This window comes from Platalea leucorodia (genome assembly GCF_965183815.1).
Source record: "Platalea leucorodia genome assembly, chromosome: 5".
Lineage (NCBI taxonomy): Eukaryota > Metazoa > Chordata > Aves > Pelecaniformes > Threskiornithidae > Platalea > Platalea leucorodia.
The window spans coordinates 61,151,067-61,177,058 of NC_138827.1; the positions used below are offsets into that span (position 1 = coordinate 61,151,067).

The 25,992-nt window shown below is 45.6% G+C and overlaps 1 protein-coding gene across 1 annotated transcript in view; it reads right to left on the bottom strand.

Moving 5' to 3' along the window:
- Nucleotides 1-16,037: 16,037 nt before the first annotated feature.
- DRC11 (dynein regulatory complex subunit 11) overlaps nucleotides 16,038-25,992 on the bottom strand; it is a gene marked incomplete at both ends in the record, with an annotated part of 125,301 nt that continues 115,346 nt past the window's right edge. Inside the window, 3 exons of the mRNA XM_082311434.1 lie at nucleotides 16,038-16,151; nucleotides 20,639-20,877; nucleotides 24,133-24,310. Coding sequence (XP_082167560.1) covers nucleotides 16,038-16,151; nucleotides 20,639-20,877; nucleotides 24,133-24,310 — 531 coding nt within the window. The remainder of the gene's footprint in view (nucleotides 16,152-20,638; nucleotides 20,878-24,132; nucleotides 24,311-25,992) is intronic.

Consider the following 25,992-nt stretch of genomic DNA (forward strand, 5'->3'; position numbering starts at 1 on the left):
CCTCTTGGGCTCATTGTCTAATTATAATCCAGTTAAGGCTCTATTGTTGTTGTATTTATAGCTCCAGCAGGGTCAGATGATAACGGGCACGCGATACAACAAGAGTCAAACGGTCACTGGGCTGTGTTGTGGCAGCACCTCTTGGATTAAATTGCCGGTTTAGTTGCAGGAAGCAGCTTGGGACATGGGTGTTTAGGCTGGGAGGAAAACAGTGCCTAGTGTTTAGGGGGTAAAAAAAAAAATTAATTTAATCAGCTCCTGTCTGCCCAACCCCATATAGCCTTATTTAGATGCTCTGATAAAGTGTTTTTTTTTTCTCTGCCTAACACTGTATTTTGTTTTTTTCTTTAAGGTATTCACACCTGTTTCCAGTCTCATGGTTGCTATACGGAAAAATCTGTGCATTGCATTAGTGGCCAGCACGATGCAGCCTGGCACACTGGTGTGTCCCTGCAGGGATGCAAAGCACTTGCAAAGGCAAGCAAGGTACAAATCCTCCTGGGGCTTTGGCAGGGGGAGCTGCTCTCCTCGCCGATGCCTTGTATAGGAGAGAGAAAGCACCCAGCCTCTCCTGCCATTTAAGCACAGGGATGGATGCCAGCAGAGCGTCCCTGGCTCCCGCTGCCCCGAAGCTTGTGGCTCCTTTCCTCAAGGTCATGGGAGAAGTCCGCGGCGAGGACAAGAATAGACCTCTGCATCTCGTGACTTGGTGGCTTCGCCACCAGCCCGAGGCTCTGGGTGACACAACTCCCTCTGCCCGCCAGCCCTCCTGCCCCACCTCCCCAGGGAATAAACATGATCAAAGCAGATCTTGGGAAGAGGTTAAACTATATCAAAGCAATCAGACATGGAGGGGCTGCTGAAACACTTCATGGTTCCCTCTGCGTGAAGTCAACCTGGGGCTGCAAGAAATGTTTGGGACCTTCTCCATAGCCCTCTGCAAGTGGGGACCTTGCTGGGCTCCTGCAGGTGACCATGAGCATCCTTGTGCCAGCTCTGGGCCAACACATCTATGCTTTAAGAGTCATCTGAGGTTTCTTTTTGGCTTCCTCAGCACAGCTGTGGTGATGTCCAGCCGTCTGGCCCCAGCGACCATGGGAAGAGCATTAAGCCACGAAAAAATCAGCGTGTCCATCCAGGATGGGGTCGTGCTGGGCTGGGAGGGTCTGACTTGGGGTCCTTGTGTAAATTAATTGCTTGTGTAAAGGACCCCCTACCTTGAGGTCTCTGTTCACCTGCAGCTGCGGTGGGGCCTAATTTAGGGTCAACCTACGTGGTCTTCCTCGTTTTCTTTCTCCCCTTGAACTCAAGGCTGGCTTTCCCACCTGGCTGGCTGTCCACAGCTGCTTGGTTGGTTTGAACCTCCAAATTCCATCATCTTTCTGTCTTCTTTTACCACCTGTTGCTATTCTGCTACCTCCAGCCTTTCTGTGCCCCTTCACCCTTCTGGTATCAACTGAACCACCTCCTAAAAAGCATTGCTTTGGTATGAAAAATAGCCTCATTATGCCCTGGGGTCCCTTAGCCAGTGCAGGAGAAAGTTTGGAGACCTGAGGAGTGGCACAGACTGGGATTGTTTTCCCCAGGGACTTGTCCTGGCTCATTTTTCTGCAGCCCTGGCTCACTTCCCTCTCTGCTTATTAGCAATCCGGTGGTTATATTTTTGCGGTGGCGTGGAGGAAGCCTGCCTTCACGTGCCCTTGCTCACACTGAGGGGATCGCCTTCCCATGGCACGGACCACCTCCCATGCTCGCAACCGGGTATATTTAGCAGGGAGTCTAGACCTTCTCGGTCAGACATGGGCTAATTTTGCTAGGGGTGTGTGTGTCTGGCATTAAACTGCTGTTGAGAGTGTGTTGAAATACCCTGTGACCCCTTCTCGCGAGCCTTTTAATCAGTGTCTATTTGCATATAACACTCACTTCTTGGGTCACGGTAATGACAGGATTAACAGCATCACTGACGGAGGGGGCTAAAAATAGCCAGGACCAGCAAGAGTAGAAAGAAAAAGTCCTCTTGTAGCTGAGTGACACATGTAAACGCATGAGCCTGAGCTCCTGCCAGCCAAGTCAAGTGCTTTTTCCACTGGTGAGTGGAAAGCGATGTCAGGATGAAATGATATTCCCATGTTTTCAAGGGGAACACTCTCATAACAGGCAGGGGTGATTTACCGCAGAGAGGATCTGGCAGCCAGGACACCTGTGGAGCATCCTGGCACTGGCCAGGAGAGGGGGAGAAGTCCCCAGTTGGGTTTTGAAGGAAAACAGGGGGTTTTGACTGTTTATAAACTACCTGCCACCTTTGGGCAGTGATTTTGGGTGGTGGAGGAAGGCTGGGATCCCACAGCCCTACCCTCTTCTCTGCCACTGCTGTGCTGAATGGCCTTGGGCACATCACCTGTCCTCCCAGCATGCTGGTCCCCGTCCCTTGGGACTCTGAGGATCTGAGGGCCTGATCCTGCAACCAATTAAGCCTAGGATCATCCTTATGTGTCCTTACTTCAGTAGAGATGTTCCCACACAGACTCCGGCCCCAAACGTTGGTGAGGATGAGCACTTCATTAGCAGTAGCCTTGCACTCATTAATCTCTAATGCAGGGGTAGTGTCTTAACCTTCTCCCTGCATATGACTGTTTGCAGAATACACCTCATTTAACAAAACATTAAGCATTTTACTTCCTCAGATCAAATGTATGTATTAATAATGTCTTAAATTATCTGCACCGGTTTCACATTACAAGGAAAACTCATTCCTGGCACATGAAAGAGCACGATACACAGAAGCAAAATGACTTCAGCGCTAGCTTGTTCCCCAAGTTAAGCTGCCGCATAACAAGTTAGTCCACACACCAGGGAGATTTCAGCCTGTAATAATTTGCCCTGCCAGTTCAAAAAACCATGAGGCTGCCTTAAAAAAATCCGGCGAGTCCAGATGTGCCCGTGTCGAGAGCTCCTGGAGTCACCGCCGTGATTTACAGCTGCCCTCCGGCAGCGGGGAATGGCATTATTTCTTTTTTCCAGGGAAATTTCCAGCACGGAGAAGGAGCTCGAGGGCTGGCAGCCCACAGCACTGCCTCCTCCAGCTGCTCTCAAGTGCGGATGGCAATGAGTGACTGATTTAAAGCTTGCACCCCCCCACATACTCCCCAAAATAATTAAAATGAGATGGCTGAGTGGCGGAGCTCCCTGTGATGGCTGTGTCCCCTCCAGCACCCTGTGGCTGTCCCCCTCCTGGGGATGCTGTGCGTGCAGCCAAGGAACTGAGCGGTGGGCAGGCAGGATGGCGAGGCCACCATGCCACGAGATAAACCATCGGCTGCCCCAGCCTACCTTGGAGGAACGGCAGCGTGAGGGCGACTCTCCCAGGCGATGCTTGCTCGTCCCCCGGGGACACCATCCCCGGCTGGGCAGTGCGGGGCGGGAGGTTTAATCTCCTCTCTCGGAGCCAGGTGCCACCTTTCAAACAGCCAACCTGCCGCCCAAACGTCCCCACGTTTATATTTCCAGTGCTCCCCCCCGCTGCATGTGACAGCGCTGCCCAGCTATGTGGCTGGTGGCTGAGCGAGGGGGTCAGACTGCAGGACTGATGCCCGCGAAGGCACCCACGCTGGACGCATGTCTCTCTGCCGGGGGGTCATGCTTTGCACCCCCCCCCCGCAAAAACTTTTGCAGATGCAATTGTATGAGCAGAGCCAGCCAAGCCGCTGCTGCTGGACCAGCTCTCCTTTAAAAACTGCTGCCTGGTGAAATATAAACTTGTCCCGAGGCTGCATTGATTTTGTCTGTTTTTTATTGGAAATTAGATAATATTTAAATAGTGCCAAAACATTTCCCTTTAAGAGCTCTATACAATATGGAAAGGTGTTCTGTGCTATGCTGGTTTACAGTGGCCCTTTTTTGTCAAACGTAAATAATTCAATTCAATAAAAAAAACCCCAAACACTGTAGTTCTTATAACCATGCAGAGCTTTCCTTTTCCCCTTCTTTTTCCATCAATTATAGGAATAAAAAAACTTAGCTTAACTAAAAATACTAGGCTCCCCTTCTCCCCCCTGAAGAATTGCAGCTGTGTTAATTATCCCCTGGGAATTCAATCCTGGTGCGCATCCTCTTTTAAAGGCAAAGGGGAGCGCTACCAATTATTTAACCCCTCAGTAATGTACTTGTGAAATGTCACCCTGAGTGCCAGCCTGGAAAGCTATCTCAGACTGACCCTCCATCACGTGGCCCCCTTACAGTACAAGGCTGAGTGATGGCATTTGCTAATTAGCAGCTTGCCCCTTGTCTCCGGCAGCAAGGACACCAGGTTATTTTTAGCAATCACCCTTGAGGTTGTTGGTTTGTGGGCTGTAAGGGTTGTATTTCTTTTTCCCCCCTTTACCCTAAAATTTTAGAGCCCTTTTGGCAAAGGAAGGACATCTCTGCCGGACATGGTACTTCTGCTGCTCTGGGCTGTGAAATGCTCTTGGTGAGTGGCACAAGCAGGCACAGACACGAAGCTTTCAGCTCGGTTCGCCTTTGATTTGGGGATGTGGGGGGCTCAAGTTCATCCCTGCATTTTTTACTTCTTTCTCTCACTGCCCCTTTCTATTAGAAGGCATATGTCTGAACAAGTACAGCAAGGCCAGCTTAATTTCTGGGTAGGGCTGGTTTGAGGGTTGTGCTTGCTTTTAAGGGTCGCCTGAACCCACCCAAGAGGGTTTAACTACACATGAGCAGTGCAAGGGCTGGTCCCTCCCTGGGCAAAAGCCACAATGCTAGTTTTGCCATGTAACATCTCTCTTTTTTTTTTTTTTTTTCTGTCTACCTCAAACTTTGATGCCCCAAGTTGGCCAGCTGCAATCTAAGCACCTGCCTGCATATGGTGGCTGTGAAAACCACCAGCCCTGCTCTGGTTATGCCTGGGAGGACTTAGGAGTGGAGAAGCAGCCAGTGATGAAGGAGATGCTGAAAAGAAACCTGCACAACAAACCATTTTGTGCAAAGCAGGGACAGTTTTCTTTTGTGAAGGTTGTGTGCAATGGGGAAGGGTGGGAGAGCAGCCATCCAGGGGGACTCGCTCAGGAGATGCAACCTTGACACCATCTCTCAAAACAAAAAACCAAGAGGCATCTCTTGAGTGCTGGAGAAAAAAACCCCGATGCTCTGGTGCCATTAAACAACTGGTAGAGCCCAGTCCCCTGCCAAATCCAGAGGTTTTGAAACAACTCAGTTGTTTAATGGCACCACAGCATCGTTTTCATTTTCAGTTTGCCTGGGTCTGGTGAAAAAAAGGGGAGGAAAGGAGGCATGTGAAATAACGTTGTCCTATATAACAGGACAGAGCAAATATCTTGTTTGACCGAAGCACTTCGTAGGGCAGCACAAGGTGGCAATGGCTCTGCTCACCCCAAAAAATGCAGGTGTTTTTCTTAGTAAGCTGAGGCAGGGGAAGGTTTAGCATCCCCACAGCGTGGGTTTGCTCTCAGTTTAGCCAGCGCTGCATTCAATGCTCTCGGACAGCTGCCAGGGCAGGGGGGTGCAAGGTGGGTGACACCCCACTTGCCAGGTGCCCTGTGGCCAGCGGGTCCTGCTGTGGTGGCCCCTGGGGTCCTGGGGAGGAGGGGAAAGGATGCAATTGCAAAGGAGGGGTCCCTGTGTATCAGGAAGGGAGGAAGAAAGGGGAGGAGGAGGAAGGTGGAGGGGATTAGAGGCTCCCCGTAGGGTCTGTAATGCAGGACCCCCTCCTAGGATGGGAGACCCCAGGGATGTGATGTGCCACGTGTCAACACCACCACTTGCAAGCTGACCACCTCAAAAAGGACTTATGTATGACAGAGTGAGGATCCAGTGCTGCGTATCCCAGGACTCAAAACCCAGTCCTTTTCCCCAAACTCATGAAAACTGACCCAGATTCACCCCAGTCTCTAGCTGGATCAGGAGCATCACTGCCATCCAACAGGCTTTTCTTTGCCAAAATACTACAGGAGGTAGAAACAGAAGAGCTGGATGGCACCATGAGCTTCAACAAGCCCTTTGCTTGATTTCATGCCATCCCATGCTGTTTGGCTCCTGAGCACAATTAGCTTTTGACACCTGAAAGTGTAACATATTTGTGGAAGGAAGGTATTTATGGATCGGAAGACATTTTTCCCAAGTGCACCCTAACCAGAAAGTTACAGGGATAATTGCTTGCCCTCTGGGACACAGAAGAACAAACTTATCTATCCCTTGGTGGCCGTATGCATTTCTGGGGGGATTGATTTATTCCTTACCAGTGGACACATCTGAACTTCACTTGTCAGCGTTAATTAGTGGGGACTCGGCCCGATTCATTACAGCTACGACCTCCCTTTGGCACAGCTGTACTTTAACAAGAGCCATCTGGTTTGTCTGCTCGGCTTTGCCTTCATTCCTGCCCCCCTTTCCATCACTTGCCGGGTACGGGCTGGAAATACCGCCTCAGAAATTACAGGTTGCTGCCGCAGTGGGACGAGGCAGCCGGTTCTTGGGGCCTGGCCACGGCACCTGGACCATCCGTCATGCCGGCAGCACCCGGCGGGGCAAGCTGTCAGCACGTCGCCCCCGCCACCACATCCCCTGCCCTCCTCGAGCCGAGCCGGCAACGCCGAGGGTTTCCCCGCTGAACGTGGAGGGTGGCTTGGGTGGGTGATGCAGGGGGGCCAGGGCTTTGGGCTGCCCCTGACATCCCCCTGCGAAGGGTTTCGTTAGCAGGCGGAGGGGGATGCGTTGCATGCCGGGGGGGGCACATCACCGGCGGTCAGGGACATCCTGAATTTAGGACCTTCATCTTAGTGGTGGAGTGGGGATGGCTTTGTAAGCCTAAAATGAAATGCTGGCTCAGGGAAGGGCCCTGCTAGAGGGGCTCAGGAATGGAAGCATCTCCTGGGTAGGCTGGAGAGGATGATGTAAGGATGGGGCAGGTTTTTGGGCCGTAAGGTGGCACCATGGCGTGCCTGCACGTGTGGCCCCTCCAACCCACCCCAACAGGAGAGGAGGGGTTGCTCCTTGCTGGGTGTTTTTAGGCTAACGTGGGTGGTGGGATGGGGGGCCACCATGCCTGCACAGGCTTCCATCGGGCTTTGAAACGCTGCCACCGAGACCCCAAATTTTGGGCTGGCCTGATGCATTTTAGGATTTCTCCCTGTGCATCACCCCCTCCTGAAGGGTGCTGCTGCGAGAGGGTTTTCGGGAGCTGAGTGGTAGCATTTGGGATGGAGTCATGTGAGTGCACCTTTAATTAGAGCAATTATGGGTGTAACTTAGCCAAACTTTGTGCTGAGCGAGGCTATTGGCTTTGCTGGCCAAAGAGCTCATTTGCATGATTTCCATCTCCTCCTGCTAATCCTCCAGTCTATTCACCACTCCAATTACTCCTAAGGAGAGGACAGGATTGCACCCAACCTTTAACCTCTCATCAAGCTTTCACTGGGGCTTGGCCCATCTCGCTGTCTCTGGTCTTAATGTCTGATGCCTGGATTTTCCTGTGCTTGTGCTCTCCAAAAAGTCTTTCTTGGTGTTTTTCCTCTTGTTTCAGCCCATTCTCTTTCCCCTCCATCTTTTTTTCTTCCTGGAGTTTGATCTTGAGTTATTTTTACTTAGAAAGTGAAAGTTCCACTCCATTAAGGAGCCCTTGGGTGGGCAGGCTTGGTGGCTTCTCCTCATATGATTCAGGACACCAGGAGCTGAGATAAATAATGATGTGCCTGGGCTTGAAAACCAGCACCTCTGATCCTCTTCTCTAAGAGCTTATTGCCCTGAAATGTGGATAAAAATGCTGCTGGAGGTGGCTGAAGCAGCCTGATTTGATCCCAGACCTGAACTGCTTTCATCAGGGAGAAGTGGGAAAACCCCCAACCGGTCCAAGATCAACCTTCTCCCACCAGACCATGCTGTGGCTCCAGGGCAGGACAGGGGCTTGATGGAGAGGGATGGAGACCCACAGCACAGGGGAGGAGGAGGGACTGCAGGTGGAGGAGGTCCTGTACCACCCCCCCTGCCACGTCTGTCCCTGTCCTATGTGACAACTCCACATGTGGCCGTTCAGCACAGGGCCTTTCCTTCTTTTCATGAGTGGGTCAGTGGGGCAGCAAGGACTTCGGAGAGTCCCTCACAGTCCCTTGTCCCATGCACTCAGGACCTGCCTGCTCACTGCTATCATCAAAATGATTTTTGCTCTCAAACTGCACTTTCGGAAGGAAACCTCCAGAAAAGGCTCTACCTGGTGCTAGACCCAGAAGAAATGCTGTGAAAGCCTGATGTGGATGCTGAGACCTCACCCTGGACACCTGTTAGAGAAAATGGTGGAGGAGAACCAGCCCAGCTGAGGTCCTCAAGCTTCATGACCCGCTTGCCCTGTTGGCTTTGCTAACAGCCCATTGCAGCAGCTGAGTTTCACCTGCTGTGGGGGCAGCAGCTGGGCTGGGTTTCCCATTTGCAGGTGACCCACTGAGCCAGATAAAAGCCTCGGCCCCTAAGTTCTTGAAGGTTTGTTGGTTGGCTGTGGGGCTTGGGCTGATTTCTCAGGCAGTAATAGACAAAGCAGTACTTGCAGTCCTTTTCTTTCCTGGTAATTATGCACTGACTATGTCTATGCAGAACCTATGACCCTTCAAGGGAGAGAAAGTGAGTTCCTTATGCTTGGTTTTTTTTCTTGATGCTGGTATCTGGCTCTGCTCTGCAGGTCCTTCTCCTTCCAGTTCCTTGCTCTCTGTTACTTGTTTTGGGCTTTGGTGCTGCTATTGCCTGTGCTGTGAGATGTTCTTTACTCATTCCCAGTGTTTGCATTAATCATGCCTTGTGTTGCTGCCGGTTGCTTTTTCCCTGTTGGGGAAACTGAGGCAGGGTAGAAACCTAAAGTAAGGGAGCTGGAAGAGGACATTAGGAAACATCCTTTACCTTGCTGCTGGCTTGTAGCTGCCCTCCTGAGAAGCAAACAGCCTTATTTCATGCTTCTCTTCCTCTTTGCTTCTGGCTGCACTTAGTTGTCTTGTTAATGATGACTTTCTTGCTAGTTTGAGCAATTTAAAGCATGAATAGTTTTAAGGATACGGGCATCCCACCTATGGGGAAACTGCACAGTGTTGGCATTGTTCAAAGCTGTGCAGAGGAGATTAGGGATGTGTTTAGTCTTTTTTCAGAGGACTAGGGAAATGGGAGAGGGTGTGGAGTTTGCATTTCCTATCCTTTGGCCTTAAGGCTGCTGGGCAGGTAGGAGCAGAGCCTGGCAGTGCCCTGCCCTGGGATGGCACCTGGTTTGGGGGGTCCAGGAGCAGGGTGCGAACCTCTCCCCACTCCCATGCTGGACCATCCCCTATTATTTTCCTTTCTCTGCTAAGAAAGGGGACTCCAGCCAACAGCTGCAATGCCAAAGGCCAACTGAGGTTGCATTCAGTGCTTTTGCAGGAGGCAACTGTGCACGAAATGGGCTGGCCCTTGTTTGCTCTGCAAAAGAAACAGGCCCTCTTCTGCAGCATCTTCCCAGGGCAGTAGCCTTCCAGTGCGGAGCTTGGGAATTAGCTGGAGCCACATAGGCACCGTGTCTTTGATTGCACCATAGCGATGTTTCAGCGGTGGCCTCTGGAAAGCATTGTTGGCTGGGGGCATCCCAGGGCAGCAAGCCAGGGGTCCGGCTGGAGAAACCCCCCCTCCTTTGAAGAGAATCGTCCTGTGGATGCTGTTCAAAGCTGAACAAGAGCCCTAAATGATTTGGGGATTTTATGCAGCTTGTTATCTTAGGTGTGGGTTCTTTTTTTTTTTTTTTTTTAAATCCCAGCAAGAAATAATCCTCTTTTTCTGGTTGGAATAGAAATGGCTTGATGCCACGAGGCAAAAAATAAAAGGAAGCTCTGCCCAGTGCTGTGATGATTTGCAAGGCTAGTGAGAGACTACATAAGGCGTTTTCAAATAGACTCCAATATTTTCAGTGCTTAAAGAGGGCCCGACTACGTGACACCTTTTTTGAAGCCCTGATTTACAATGGACCCAGGCTGAGTGCATTATAATTTGCTGCACGAAGTTCCAAAGTCGCAGTACTTTCAATAATGAGGAGAGAAACCCTAATATGATGAGACTTTTTTTTGGTATTGTGTTTAATGAAAAGCTAAAAATGTGCTAATTTGTAAGTCCTGTTGTGGTAGTGGCATCAGAGGCTTTTGAAATGCATTACTAACTTAGGAAGTGTTAAGAAAAAATGACATTTTGCTACTAGCAAAAAAGTCAATTATAATGTTTCCACACTTTAGAAAATTGCTGATGCAGGATGGGAGTTAATAGAACAGTCAGCTTCACTTTGTATTACCGGATTTGGGGAGTTTTGCTGAGAAATGTCGTGTTTGGGTGTGTGTTGGGTTGTTTTTTTTTTTTTTTTTTTTTTTTTTTTTTTTTTTTAATTCCGGTGGCAACTTTAAGCAATAAGCTACATCAGGCATCTCATGGTTGGGACTCATCTCTGGCCAGGGTGTGCTGGAAGGAGATGTATTCCCTTGGGCTCTTCCCACCTGGAGTCGGCCTGTGAGCCAGGCTGGCGTGATGCAGACTGCCCAGGAGCAGGGTGAATAGTCATAAATAAAGATTTAGCAGCATTTTGCAGTTGGGCTGATTTCTCCCTGATGGTGGAGGAGCACGTGCCAAAGAACTGAGTCTGGTGCAATCTGTTCCCAGCACTTTGCAAAAGAGCCCTGTTAATTTATTAAAAAACATTTAAACCAAGAAACTGGAGAAAATAGCTGTCCTTACCCACTCTGCTCTTGATGGAGCTTTTTTCCATCTCCTGGAGAAGAAAACAGCAATAAACTTTTCCTAAGCTCCTGGGGAATGGAGGGGTGGGAGCTCTTGGAGACTTGCTGTGGCTGCCAGAGAGCTTCAGTGGGGATTGAAGTGTAAAAAAAAAAAAAAAAAAAAAATCCCAGTGCTGGGGGAGTTGGCTTTTGGGAAGGCAGCAGCACTCCCAATAACCCTATTTCTAAATCAGTACAGGCTAGCTAGCAAGGCAAAATAGCTAATGCAAAATTGGCAGGGATCAGAGACAAGGGCTGGCAGTCCTTTTAACAGGAGTTACACTGTCTGATTGAAGGGCTTTGGCCACAGCGGCATAACCCGAGTGCTTGACATAAGCCAGGGACCTAATAATACCCGAGGCACATTGCAAAAGCATGACTTCATGGTGGCTGCTGCCTTTTACCTAGCGAGGGCCATTCCTCCTCCCTCCTGGCTGTGAGGATGCAGCCCTCCTGCCTGGCTGCTGGGACTGGGGCTGCATCCCCGAGAGCTCACTGCCGGGAGGTGGACGTGTCTCCTGCACAGATGCCAACAGGGATGATGCCTGGGGTCTGCAGAGAGGATGGGGGCTCTGCCCTGGGGTGCTTGGTGGATGCTGTAGAGCAGTGTGAAGGTGATGCCTCATGACTTAAGGCTCCACTTGGTTTTCGTTTCTTACTTATCCTATTCCAAGTGCTATGGCAAACTGCTTGTGTTTCTCAGGCTTGTTGATAGGATTTAAATCAGTTGGCAGATGTCTCATCTGAAGCAGGGTATCCACTACACACCTGAAATCCTGATTATGGCACTTTTTTGCAGAGAGCCTTGTGGCAAATTGGTAGCAACTTACTTCCAACTGGAGCAGAAGGTTTGTCAGCTGTAGCCTGAGTCTCTGCTCTGGCTGGTTTGGCTGATGCTCAGGTGATGGGGATTGGGGGTTATTGGTATTTTGGGGAGGCAAAGGTGATGTGGGGAATTTGTACAACAGGCAGGTGGGCAAGAAGGTGCTTCCCCTGCCTTGGATGGAGGCTGAGTGCTGGGACTGTGCTCATTGCCCACCACCCAGGACCCTTCAAAGCTGGCACTGAAAACTGGGCTCCTGCTCCAAGCATGGCTGTGGGGGCTATATTTAAAGCACATTAAAATCCACAGGGCAGGGTTATGCCAAGACTTATTGCCTCTGGGAGGGTGAAGTCATGCTTTGCTCCCTCTTTCTTGGCTGTTCCTCCCCAGGTATTTCAAACGGGGTTTCCTGTTTGGTGTGGTAAAACAGAAAGATGGGGAGTGAGCAAGAACACTTTTAAAAAGTCGTGTCATATGTAGTTCTCCTGGGTTTGGAGGAAGCAATTAAGCCAATTAATTTATTGGTAAATTATCTTGTGATGAAGTACAAAATAACTGCAATGAAATGCTGACATTCACATTAATACCAAATTAGTTACTGTATTATGACTGTTCTTACAATGAATGCCCAGTAATTTAATAGTAATGGGACATTTAAATAATTTAGCCGATAATTCTCTAGATCACTTACATATATAAATGAGCATGACAGCTTCTTTTCTCAACTTTGCTGGTGCTGCTGGATTACCTCCCACCACCGCACCAGGAGGCAAAGCAGCCTGGTGCCCCTCTCCGCTGTCTCCCAAAACTCGCTTCTTGCTGGAAACTAAGTAGGGAATAGGGTGTAGCAAAGGGGATTTTCCTCCCTCATCAGATTTTGGGATTGCTGTGCCAGGAGGCTGCAGCTAGAAAGTAGAGCACAACTGCCCTGCAGCTGGGCTTAGCAAAGCTACAGTCCTTTTCTTTTTCTTTTTTTTTTTTTTTTTTCCTTTTCCTTCTGTGGTGTAAGATCTCTGGGTAGAGATGCTCTACCGAGACAGAAGGTACCTGGTTGGAGACCTGGTAGAGAATCTCTAGCGGTGTTCCTTGTGAGAGCAGTATTAACCTCACAGCAGGACGGGTGTTGGAGATCCATCCAGGGCAACTTAATTTAGCAGTCTAGCCATTGACACTGAAATTACTGTGTGTTGGCTCTGCTTGATGCAACAGCTTCATTTTCAAGTAGTTGCACTTTCTGTAATAATAATTATAAATAGCATTAAAATTGCTCCTCATTCTTCCCTCCCCGTCCCCCCCAAGAGGACTCTCTACAGCAGAGCGAGGGCTTGGCAGCTGCGCAGGGCAGAGTTTGTCTGCTTTATCACCTCTTTGTCACCCCCTGCACCCATGGAGTGGTTTGTAGGTACACCAGCTGTGGCTTCCAGGTCCCTATGGAAAAAAAAAAAAAAAAAAAAGAAATGCAGTTTACACTGAAAGCGGCCACCATTGCAAGCTATATGTAGAGGTTAAATTGCCCCAGTGCTTTTTTTTCTCAGAAACTGGTGAACACCGGAGGAGAAACCACAGGCTTCTGCCCTGCCAAGCACACCTGGGAAGGCGAGAGGTTCATGCATCCTTTCTGCATGGGGTCGGAGTTGTGCCCTGGAGATGGATGTTGCCAGTCAGCATGTTACTTTGCTGTTGAGATTGCACTGAACCTGCTGAAATATTAGTTAATGGGCTTGCTTACGTCCAACCTAAATGCGGTCTTTTCATCACATCACATTCTGCTGTCAAACCTGTTGTGGAGAGGAGTATTCCACTGTCGGCAAGATTGAGGACAGAATTATCCAAATTAGTTTTCTTGCAGATGAGAGCAGAGATGAGGTTTTTAACACAAACCCTGCCGCCTCTTTGGAGAGTCTGGCTCTCCTCACTGAGGATGAAGTTGAAGAGTATCTTTTTTAAGTGGGATGTGCTGCCAAATTTGTGAAGTCAGCAGCCTGCTGCAAGCAAGCCTCTGCAAAGAAAGAATAAAGAAAGGAAAGCTAAAGTTTGTAGCTGCTCTGTTGCAAGTGACTAAATCCAGGGCCTGGCAGCTCATCCTCATGGGGTCTCTTGTGTGGGTTGTGATGAGGCTCCAGCAGCTGGATTACTGCTGGGGTGGCTGGGGGAATGACTTGTGTACACCAGAAGTGTCCTGAATTGCTGCACAGATGAGATCTAGCAAGCATTTCTTCTCCTGTCATTTGGGTCCCCTGGCAGGGCTGGAGATGCAGCCTCAAGGTTGGGAGGCTAAAATCCAGGGGTGCCCTGTACTGGACAGCTGAAAGTAGCCAAAGAGGATGGGCCACAAAAAGCCTGAATTGGGGCTGTGATGATAGCATGGCAGCATATTCTTCCCTCGGAGAGAAAATTCACTTTATTACCCAGAGCTACCCAGTTCCCTCTACCGTACTTGATATGATTACTGAAATCCCCTTCCAAGCAAGCTTTGTTAGAGCAGCTTCTCAAGCAGGTTTTTGGGTGGGCTTTTGTCTTTCTGCAGGATTCCTGTCCTAAAGCATGTTGTGTACTGACCATCCAGGTAAAAGCACATTTTCTATGTCACTTGCCACCATATTTTTGAGGAAATAACCCTGTTCTAGTAGGGGAAGCTGGAGGAGTAAGGGGTTCGGGGTAGTACAAAGATGCAGAAATGTTTAAAAAGTGATTGTTCCCTTTTACGTAGAAGATGTCAACAAGATCTTAACAAGCAGTGAGCAGTGCTATACTCAGCATGAGCTGTAATTGGCAGAGTATGTGTGATGTGCTGTCCTCAGCCTGCCCTCCCCCAAAGGCAGGTTGGCCTGGTCTGTGCTGGAGGAAACCTGTGCTGCTTCCTACAGCAATGCAGCCCTCCTTGTACCTGCCAGCCTGTCTATAGTGATGGTATAGAGAGGTCCTTTGGCTCCCTGGGGATGGTGTGCCTTGGGTTTCCAGTTAAACAGGTATTGCGAGTTACTCCTCATCAAGTCAACATAGGTATGCTGCAGTTAGAGGTGAAAACAGCTATTTGTGGCTCTTATTTGTAGAAGACCCTGGTGAATGAGATCCTGTACTTGACGTAAAGGCGGTGCTGGCTCCATCAGTGTCATGCAGGATGTCCCAAAGCTGTAGGATGTTCTAACCACTGTTTTATAAATACCTTGCTCCCAAAATTGCTGATTTGTGAGCAAACAAGATTGATTGCCTATCAAATGCTATCATGGACTACTTAGCGCATTGTGTTTCTGAAAAGGTTTAGCTCGCTGCACTTGCTATTTGTGATATTTGGATATTAGGCCTAATGTACTCTATTGAGTAGGAGATGCTACATCAAAGCACAAGACCAGGAAATCTCTGCCTTCAAGTGTCTTGGGTACTTCTGTGCAGAAGACGTTCCTGCCACAGAGCTTCATGTTTTGCTGCTCAAGCACATAGAAATAGCCACTGTGATCCCACAGGCTACATCTGTACACAGCTTCGTGTGTGGGGTCTGAATGTGATGGGACAGACTTTCACCAGTGGGCTACTTAAACAGAGCTTGCAGGACTGGATTTAGAAGAAGCTGAAGCAGGTCTAGGTGGATTTGATTTAACACAGCATGAAACAACCTTTTAGAAAGCTCAACAGGCCTGTTCCAGAATGCCATTACAGCTGCTGTTCTGCTACATGCGTTTTTTTAAAGCAACCAGTATATTGCTATTTGTGCAAACAAAGCAATTGGGCATTGTTTTCTATTGCAAAATAGATTCTCAGTACATTCACCAAAATGAACACCACCTGACTGCTTTGCTTTCGTTCTGCTTATTAATGTTTTTTGCTAACATCCACGTATATGAATTTGTCCATGATGAGGCATCAAAAGGTGAAACAGTGCTGGTCCTCATGCAGCTATGTAAATATTCAGCTTGTGGTAGATTGCATTAAGTGTCTTATAATCTATCCCAATTAAAAAGCAGTCTTTATAGCTGTAATAGTTTTATTGAGAACTGTAACACATTAGACCTACAGATATATAAAGCAGTTAGTTTTATAAAGCATATAGGATATTAAAGTAATGAAAGACATTAATGTGACATCAATTTTTAAGGAGAGTTACTTGCTGAAATAAATGAGTATAGCCTAAAAGTTGATGGCATGTTACAGTCCTGAGTAATGAACCTCTCTGCCCCCTAAAACCTTGTAGAATAAATAATGCTTGAGCAAGTCAGTGGTCATTAACTCTTTATCCTCTGAGAGCTACATGTCACATTGATGTCTCTGATTTTTTTTTTTTTTTAACTTTTAAAAATTCATTCAGAAAGGAATTATCTTTCCTGGAATATCTATAACTTGGGGTACATTATTCTGAAGTGTCTGCTTTTCTAGCATCTCCCCCTTTCAGTGAAGTAGAGCTGTGACTGGTATTGCCAGATGCAAAATTCTTGAGGAAGTTAGTTTTTCCCTTTTCCTTTATTTCCTTCTTTTGTTTTGCCTTTTCCTGCTTTCTTATTGCCTGCCAGTGCTCTGATTCGTGCCTTCCCCAGTGGTGTCTTGGCATACCAAACCTGGAGAATCAAAAAGCATGTGTATGTTTTATTAAAACTTAATAAACCAAACAAACAGAAAAACAAAAAAAAACCCCAGAAAACCAAAACACTTAAACTTTTTACTAGTACAATGGAGCATTCCTTAAAAAAAAAAAAAAATCTTAAAATCCTGGCTGGCTTGTAGAAAAGCAGAAATGAAATCCTCGGATCTCTTGAGAACATTATTATAACAAGAAGTATTGCAATTGCTTGCTTGAAGTGTGTCTCATTAACAGGAATACTTAGCTGGGCCATTTGTGTTGCTATAGTTATGGAAATGTTAGAACTTCTATGATCAACCCTATTTCTGAGCTATATAGCTCTTGTCAAAACTCCCTCTGGTCTGAAACTTGGCAATAGACAAAGCATATACTTCTCATGGCTCTGCAAATCAATCCAGACAGTTTCTATTTCAATGAGAGAGCTTAAGAAGCAAAACAAGCCCCAAACATTAAAAACCTGTTTATTGCTTTCAGATGCCTGTTCACAGTCCTGTGACTTGTAAATGATTTTGGTATAGTCGCTCTGCAAACTTGCCAAGCTCCTGGACTGTAATGTCAACAAGGCAGTTTTAGGCCATGTGAAAATAATGTAAAATGAAGGAGAGGGTAGTGCTTTAAAGTTAGTAGTGTGCAGGAATTAGTCTTTCCCCATATGTACGTACAGGAACCTTTATCTACGAAGTCCTGCCTACACCAGAGATTAAAATGCCACTAGATGTTGACATGATTGATAAAATGCTTTCGCTCTTGACTGTATTCATCCATGCACTGCCCCAAGAATGAATGTCTTTCCTCTGACCACAGACCACTATTTAATGCCACAACTGTGTCTCCTCTGCCCTTCACTTGAGTAGTCTTCAACCTTCCTACCTGTGCAGCACCCTGTAAAGTCTGCCTTTTCCATACAATTCGTCCAAAATGCTGCTTCCAGCTTGAGCCTGGTAAGGCTACCCCTAGGAATTTGCCTTGTCCCGTTGCCCAGTATGTGTTAGAGACAGGCAGCAGCAAGAGAAGTAGCTGGGAGAAGAGGTATTGGAAGTGTATAGGGAAGAAAACCCTTTGATGTTCCTCTCCTGGCCCCAGATGGTCCTTCTTGGTGTCATGCTTCTTAAAGGCATCCTCTGGGTCCCAGAAAGGGGCTTATGACAGGCACCCTATTTGGATCTCTTTTCTTGCAGATTAAATACTGTCAGCGGGCAAATGAAGTCTGACAGCTGTCAAATGTCCAGCTGGCTGCTGAGCAGCTCTAACACTGTGATCTCTCTTCCAGTTGCCCAAATTAGCTGAGTACCCCTCCTCCAAGAACCCTGACTCCACTGATTAAAACATCGTGCAACTTCTCATGCATCCACATCTAGATGGTGTCATGGGAGGTTCCATGTTTGGGAGGAACCCACAGTGGCCTGGGCAATTGCATTTTGCTGTCCTAAAAATGGTCTCAGGCCAAGCTATTCCTGTGTCAGGGAGAACAGACACAGCTGGGACAACATGGAGCAGGGAGAGGCCTGGAGATGGCTGTTTATGTCCTTCACAGGAGTGGGATAAGAAAGATGAGATGCTGGTTGTGACTATTGACTTGGGGAGGAATTGACTTCCCCAGCAGTAGCTAGCAATGAAGCAATGTCTCTGGCCTTCCATGCGTGACAGGCCATGAGGCCATAGAAATTCTATTTCCCCCAACAGGTTTGTGGTCCTGGGTATGATGTCCTCCAGACCTGAAGTGGGAGATGAAAAGAATAACAAACCCCTGCAAGAGCTTGCCTGGAGCGTGGTAGGATGGAAAGTGCCGTCTGGTGGGCGCAGACTGGGTAGGTCATCTCACTGCCCACTCTGAGTCGCTGATAAAGGACTCTGCTGCATGTGGCAGGAGGAGCTGAGTGACTCGTGATGTCTTCTCTTGTTCCCTTCCCATTTCTTTGTGCATATATTTCAATGCAGTAAATCTACCTGTTTGTTGGCATGTGATGATGGCTGCTTTTGACTCTTCAGCTAGTGGAACTGCTATGTGAGATTAATGAAGCCACCTCCTCAGATATGGTTAAAATAAAAGTAGTTTTATCACTAATGCACTAGCATCTGAACTGGGGATGTAAGTTACTGACAGTAAGTGACTGACCAGAGTTAAAATGTTTGCTTGTTGGAGGAATGATGTCCACAGTCTTTGGTATGTGTTTTCTTTCATATTATAAGTATTTCGTACCAGTCATTGCCAGGCAGAACTAGTGTGCCAGTTGGACAGCCCTTTGCTCCTCTAGGACTACCATTATTCCTGTATAAGGATTTGTATCAATCACACTGGTGCAATAGTTTATAATTTCAAAAATGTGGATGTATAATTGGGGCAGAAATTTGAGTGAATTGAATGAGGAAATCACATTATCACAAATTTTGCATTATTTATATTCATTTTGGAGCACTGGCAGAATATAAATGTCAAACAGGGAGATTCATGTTTCCAGTGAATAGAAATCAAAGATTCATCATAGCACTAACCTTCACTTTGAATACTGTGTTTTAGCCACATCGCTTCAAAAAGGACATAGCAAAGCAACAGAAAAGGTCCAGCAATGGCAATGACTAGAGGCTCAGGAAGAGGGGCTTCTCTTTGAGAAGAGATGAAGATACTGGAGTTAATTAATGCATGAGGCCATTTTGATAATCCTCTTCCCCTGTGCCATAGTAGAGGTGCTGGGGCAAGGTTCCATGACATTTAAGGGAAACAAATTTAAAACCGATAAAAGGAAATACTTTCTTAAGGGCTGTAATTAATGCAAGGAAATTATTGCCATGGGACACTGAGGACAGTATCATTTTAGCCATGTTCAAAATGAAGTGCTGCCTGCATACTTTGTGCTGTACAAAACAGGCACATTTATAGTAAGTGGAATAATATTTTCAAGTTAAACTCACACTAAATACCAGCTCTCGTGTTTCAGGGTACAAATGGATTGCTACTTGGAGCTGGGAATGATAGGGGTTTTTTTCTTTGTTGCAACACTGAACCATTAGCCTTTCCCCAAGGAAAGATATTGGTTTAGATAGGAAACATGAGGAAAAAAGAGTAATTTGCCAAATATCACAAATGCTGCCTAGGTTGAGTGAGCCAAATGGCTCTAAATGGAAGTTGGAAAGTATTCAACAGGCCTGGGAGAAATATGCGCTATCATTAGGTTAGCAGTGGATGAAGACTTGGACAAAGTTGTTAGAAACTGCATCCTATTTATTGTGCGAGGCGCTGTGGGGATTCAAAACCAGAGAGGATTCAAAGAGCAGAATGAAGAGGAAACCTTTTAGCCAGGAGAATTCGATGGTTTATAAGCTCGTCTGGGTAGAAGCTGGAGGGGGTGTATGGGACTGAGAAAGCTCTTCCGGGGTCTCTTGGCTTCAGTACAGAAGTCCTATCCCATTTGGAGCCCCTGCTGTGGGCTGCATGCAGCTCTCCTTGGTACATAGCAGGGCTGTCCTGTTCAGTGGCCAAGGCTTTTACTAGTGTTTAGTAGGCTTGAAGTGCCTCCGTCAAGCATCGTGCTGTTTTTCTGGAGTGTCAGTGCTGCTAAGCTGTAGTGTTGTACTCAACTAGCTAGTTCAAGCCCAGTTCAGCTGTCCCTAAGCTACACTGAAGTCACTTACAGTAGATAAATTGTAGACCTGTACTTAAGCCTGATAAACTGTTCCCATCATTAGGAAAACAAAAAGCCATACAGTGAAAGCAGAATTAACCACTAAATAAAGATAATCCTCGTCTAGGGAAAGAAAGAAATTATTACTGAGCTACATGTGGAAAAAGTAGTTGTTTGCAGGGTGATCCATGTATATTTGAGGTATACATAATGCACCTCAAATGCACTAGGTTTTGCCTTAAGGATTTTATGGCCCTGAGGGTGGGTAGAATGATGGAGTTTGAGGCAGATTTTTTTTTTTTTTTTTTTTAAACCCTGAAATGAAGAAAATTCTTGTTTGAAATCATTTTAAATAAGGACTTAAAACTTGATCCCTATGTGGAGCACCTTGCAGAGACCCCATGTGTCCAAGTTTTCTGCCTTCTCAAGATAACATAGCCAGGCTTGCTGAACATGTCAGCTCTGAAAGAAAAAGGACCAATGCATTGTACTAATGGTACCTGCATAATTTATCCATGCATGTGAAGGCTACTCTATTCAACGTGAGCTGGGTGCGGGCAGTAGGTTCAGCAAAGCAGTATGCCAGGCGTGTTGCCCGTGCAGAGTTGCTGCCTGTAATAATGACCGTTTGCTTGGCACGTCCAGCTGCCCAGCAGCCCAGGCTGCCAACCATCCCAAAATTGGGGAGATGGGTATTTGGTGCTGTTGAGCCATACATCATCATTCAGAGAGTGATGTGCCAACCCATCAGCAGAATTAGCAGGTCTCTAGATCAAATGTGCCTGGAGAAGGACACGGCAGGGGACGATGAAAGACAGCCAGTTAACATAGCTCTTAATGTCACCTTAAATGTTTCTTCCTCCTCTTTGTACACCGGGTCCTGTCTGGCCAGAGAAGTCATGAACTCTGCAGTCCTCAGTGGCTTCCTGGTCATCTGCAGGAGGCGTAGCTCACTCAGGACAGCTTGCACCGCCTGGACGATGTGTCCCTGGGTGAAACCATCAGACACCTTTGCTAGGCAGCTTATGTTCAGCAAGTTGGTGATTGCTCCACCGTTCTGCAGGATGATGTGTTTCCATAGCACTGTTCATCAGGACCCAGAAAAAGAGAGAATGACAAAGACATGGAATAAGGAAAGCAGGAGAGATGTTTTTGCATTTTGAAATTGAAACAAGAAAATAAGGCGTATCAGGAAAGCCAAGATTCAAATTTTTCTTGTTTGCTGTTTCTTTCATCTACAGATTAGAAGCCTTTAGGCACATCTGTTCTTAAACCTTAGTGATCATTTGTTGGCTACCAGTCAGTACTTTCAGAAAGTCATTAGGGACACATAATATGAGGTGGATATGTGTGTAAAAATGGAAAGAACTACTTAAATATGCCTGCATGTATGCACAGAAAGAGAGCCTGTCCAGAATGTTCCCATTTGGGTGTGTAGAGTTAAGTACCTATATTAACAGCCTGTTTTTATTTCTGTGACCCTGATTCCAGGTTACTGCTGCTGAACTGAGGGCTGCTATGGGGACTCAATGTCTGGTTTGGAAGCCAAAGCCTTCCAGCTATGCAGGCACATGTTGCAAAGGCCAGGTGTACATTTCTGTGATTGGCATTTTGCTTGTTAGCTGAATGGTGAACCTGTTCGTATCTTTTAGCTGTGAACATCTGTGACATGAAGGTTTTTTAATGTTTGTGAAGTGCCTGAGATTTTGCTTAAAAAAAAACCCAAATTAACAGGAGTACTAGATGTTTTTGTTTTATCCTCTGTAAAGTAACAGTCTCTCTCAGAGAAACTTGGTAAAACTTTTTCATGTCATGTCACCATGCTTTCCTTTAACGCCCTACATGAGAACACTTGGAAAAAAATAGCAAGTTTTATGCATAGAGGTTAAAAAGGTTCTTGAATGAAACAGATAATTTGCGGTGTGAGTATCCTGTGTTTGAATGCTCATATGTAGTATGAAAATGTTGGGTGGAATGTTAATGGTACTGGATGTTGGGGCAGTTAAGTCATGGAGAAAACCTGCCTTACTCTTGCTTCGATTGTAGTGTCGATACTATGGACTTGTGCCCATAACTATTGACAACTTTGTACTAAGTTTTTCACTCTGGCAAGTTGTAATCTTCCACTTGAATTGTAACTATGCTCAATAATTATTAGCTGAATGGCTAATTCATAAAAGAGGAATTGATGCATACAACAGTGAGCACTACTTATGCACAGCCATATATTGTGTGCCACAGCTTCTGTTGCAGGTAGGATCATGCCTAATACTAGACACTGACTTGCTGGGTGATTAATAGCAAGAAACCAGTACAGGATCATGAATCTCCCAGTTTAATGATTTCCATTGTATGTTTGTTGTTTCCATTGTGCATAGATTGGAATATTCTGGTTTGTAACAAAATAGAGGATTGTAGCAGACAGGTAGCTTGTGCACTGTGGCTATGAATATCTGTTATGTCATGGCTTTTCTGTCAAAACAAATTTTTAGTTCTCAAATTTGGTGTCAGGCACTGAAAATTGTCAAGACTGGAAGATGAGTGGTCTGTACTGTAAAGATCATATTTCCATTGAACTTGAGGGAAGGTTGGAGCTAAAGAACAAGCCTGGCACTGTTATAAATGGGACAATGCCAAAGAAGTAAAGTTACAAGTTTAATCTGCTTTAAAATGCCAAGAGTTAACTTTCAGGGGCATTCTTAAGTTTGCAGTTGAAATCCCTTTGGCTGGCCCTTTTTTTTGACTCCAAATTAGTGGTGAGATTCCCAGAATGTGACAGTTCAATCCCCAGAAGTGAACACAGCTAAATTCAGCTGCTATCACCTCCTTTCTCTAGGTCTTATTCATGTTCCTTATCTGTTAGCAATTTATCAGAGCTGTAACATAACATGAAACACATGTTAGCTTGCTTAGAGACTATTTCCCATCCACACTATGAAAATTATTGAATGTGGGAGAGATTTACAATGTGCTAGGCAGTCAAAACCTGTCTTGAGCTTGCCCAAACATGCATCATCTCAGTACCTTGGCTGCCTCCATGAAAGGTAGTATAAACTGGACTTCACAATACAGTTGCATGATTTTTGTAATAAGGTGACTATGCAGAGCAATATTGTAGTCAAAGTACAATTGTGTAGCAAGATGCCTAAACTGAATGTGGTTTCCTTTACTACTATATTCTTCTGGGACACAACCCATCAGAGATTAGTGGCATGAAGGCATTCTGTTTTCTTTGATATAGTGATCAATAGGGATACTTGTCCTAGGAGCTGCTGATAGAAGAAACATGCCCTTGAGAGTCCTAACTCAAAGTGTTTGGTGCCATTCTGAATAGCCCAAAACCTTTTTTCCACTTTATCTTTAGACTGAACCTAAACAGCCCTTCTGTTTATGAGTCACCACATCAGACTTCTTAGTACCCAGAAAAGTGTATTAAACTGCATGATATCTGTGATTAAACCACAGGGAAAAAAATTATACTTCTGAGAACAGAAGTCCTTCTACCAGCCAATTCTGAAGGATGTGGACAAACTACCATTTTTCCTGCAGTAGTTGATTCACATTATTATGCTTAATTTGGAGCATTTCTTCCTGCTCAATGCTGAACTATTGCAGACTTCAAGGTGATTCAAATCTGAAAACAAACTTGTATGCTTGAAAGTTTGTCTTTTTACTACCCATGTAAGTTGGTCTAATAAAAGATACGTTTTTCATTACAAGCTTTAACTCTCAGCATATAGGGGTCCTCAATGAATTTGTCAGATTTTGTGAGGGCGTGTCTATCACCACTTGATAGACTAGATATGCAAAATCATGGCTGCTTCTACAATTTCTCTCATGATCTGTAAGTACAATAGTGGAATTTGATAGTGACAAAACTCAGTTCTCTAGACATGGTTCTGTTCATGGCGAGGCCATGAAGTGTATTGTTTAGAGTATGCAAACTGGACAGGAATAACAAAAATTCAGAATCCTTGTGTAAAAAGAAAAGCTTAAAACAGAAAGTGTGTATTGAAATAGGATCTTATACTTTCTACAGTGAAAAAACAGCTTGGGATGAAATCAGTGCATGCTAAACAACTCATGAAGAAATGCTAATCACTGCATAACAGTATTTTAAACCCTCCTCCCAACTTCCACTTTTATTATCTGAACTTTGGGGTAGCCTGCACCAATATTACCTAAACTTTCAGGAATTGAAAATTTAGGAAATACTGAAATTAATTGAAAATTCATACCTGGAGTGTGAATTGAGGTTAAAGTCAGTTCTGAGGATAACCAGACAATAAGCATGGATTTTAAACAGTAATAATCAACAGGATCACTTGAAATACTTGCCAAATCTTGAAGCATAGTCAGGCCTAGGAATCAGAATAATTTTTTGGTAGACTTTGCAGAAAGGTTTAAGATTAGCATCGAAGGGACGGTTGGTGGTTCCCACTAGCAGCACTCTGTCCTGTGCTTTCAAAGCCTTAAGGAATTTGGGGAGGATCTTTTCCAGTCGTTTTGCATTCATCTTCAGCACATACATGTAAATACAAGAAGGAAAGTTGTAACCGATGCTGACAGTTCAGAGTTAATGAGGTGAGGTTGTAGACATGCTATATACAACAGGATTTCATGCTTTTTTTTTAGTAGTCTAGTTGCATTTAATATAAACAGACTAGCTGCTCAACCTAAGTAGAAAGCTTCTGTCTTCTGAAAGTCAGGTAAACACATGATTTCTGCTTATGTATTTGTAGGTTTGTGCTACTGCCTTTCACTATTGAATTTGCTGGTCCTTTTATTGAAAAGTGGGAAGGAAACAACTCATTTAAAGAAGGAAATCCTGATTTCCAGTTCAAGGAGAAATATTGCTTGGACCTGTGTACCTGATGAACCTTAACAGACAGAAAATATGCCGGGGTATGTAACCTGGTGTGGAATCCTCCCAGCTATTGGAGGTTATGATCTACCAACACATACCCATGGTTTAAATGTGAAAAAAACACTCCCTAATTTTTGCTGTGATTTCCAGCTTGCTGAGGCTCTAACCTGAGAATACAAGCTCTTTGAACTTGGGATTTATTTCTTTGCAATAATTTACCATTTGGCTTTATAACAAATATTTAACTACTATTTACAGAACAGATGAGTATTGAGCAAAACCTGTTATTGGATAGTTATGTTTGATAATGTTCATGTAAATATTGGTTGCAGAAGCTTAATCAAATTGCTGTGGTGTCACTCTACTGTTAATAAAGCTATAAGTGAATAACTGGGTTAGGATAGTGTATTGTATTCAGAGAAGTTTAATGACTTGGAAGCCTCTCTTCAGAAATGATTGAGACTTAACTTCCAAGTCACCCACACTCACTTGAAAATCTTACTCTAGATCATGTTGTAATTTTTTTAGTATATAGTAGGCAGCTCCCTAAGAAACTTGAGCCTCAATTTCAGACGAGTCTTCCTTAATGTCAATGAAGAAGAAACCATGTCCTGCAAACCTTCCCAGTTGAAAGGCGATGATAAACATCTATGAATCTACACAGCATGTACAATCTTTGATACATTTTTTCTGTTGTTTGCAGTAGCAGACAGCTGACAGATAGGAGACAAAGCTCTGTTCTTTGGAGTGAAAGCTACAGAGGAGGTGAAATTGGGAAATCAATAAGAAATCCCCAAAGTTTTGGGGTAGAGTTAGAGTTGGATCAGTTATTTTCTAGCTAAACTTGTCTTAATTACAATATGTCCGTTTTCTCATTCTTTTTATTCTCATGGCCATACTATGCATCTTCCTAAGTTTGCCAATTGCTTAATCATGATAAGGAGCTGAGCATGTCTTAGCACTGGGGCTTAGGTCCCACTTTGGAGCATGGGCATGTTGCTTGCCAGGATGATACATCCAGCTCATATTTTTGGTCTTGGATGAACTATTCCTATGGCCATCAGTCAATACCAGCTGCCATCTTTTAATTTCCTCCTTGTTGTGCTTACGCTCCCAGGAGAGTGGGATGCCTGCGCTTGCTCCCAAAGAATGTGCCTTGTAAGCACAGAAGGTCTGCCCTGGAGCAAAGGAGAAGTCTTGGCTTTTGTCTTGCTCCGAAAGAAAGGATGTCACTCAGTCCATGCTCAAACAGTATGTTTGCTGTCTGAAGGCATGACTTTGAATCACAAGCTCTTATTCAAACTTTGCCATTCCCTTGTTGGGAAGCTGTT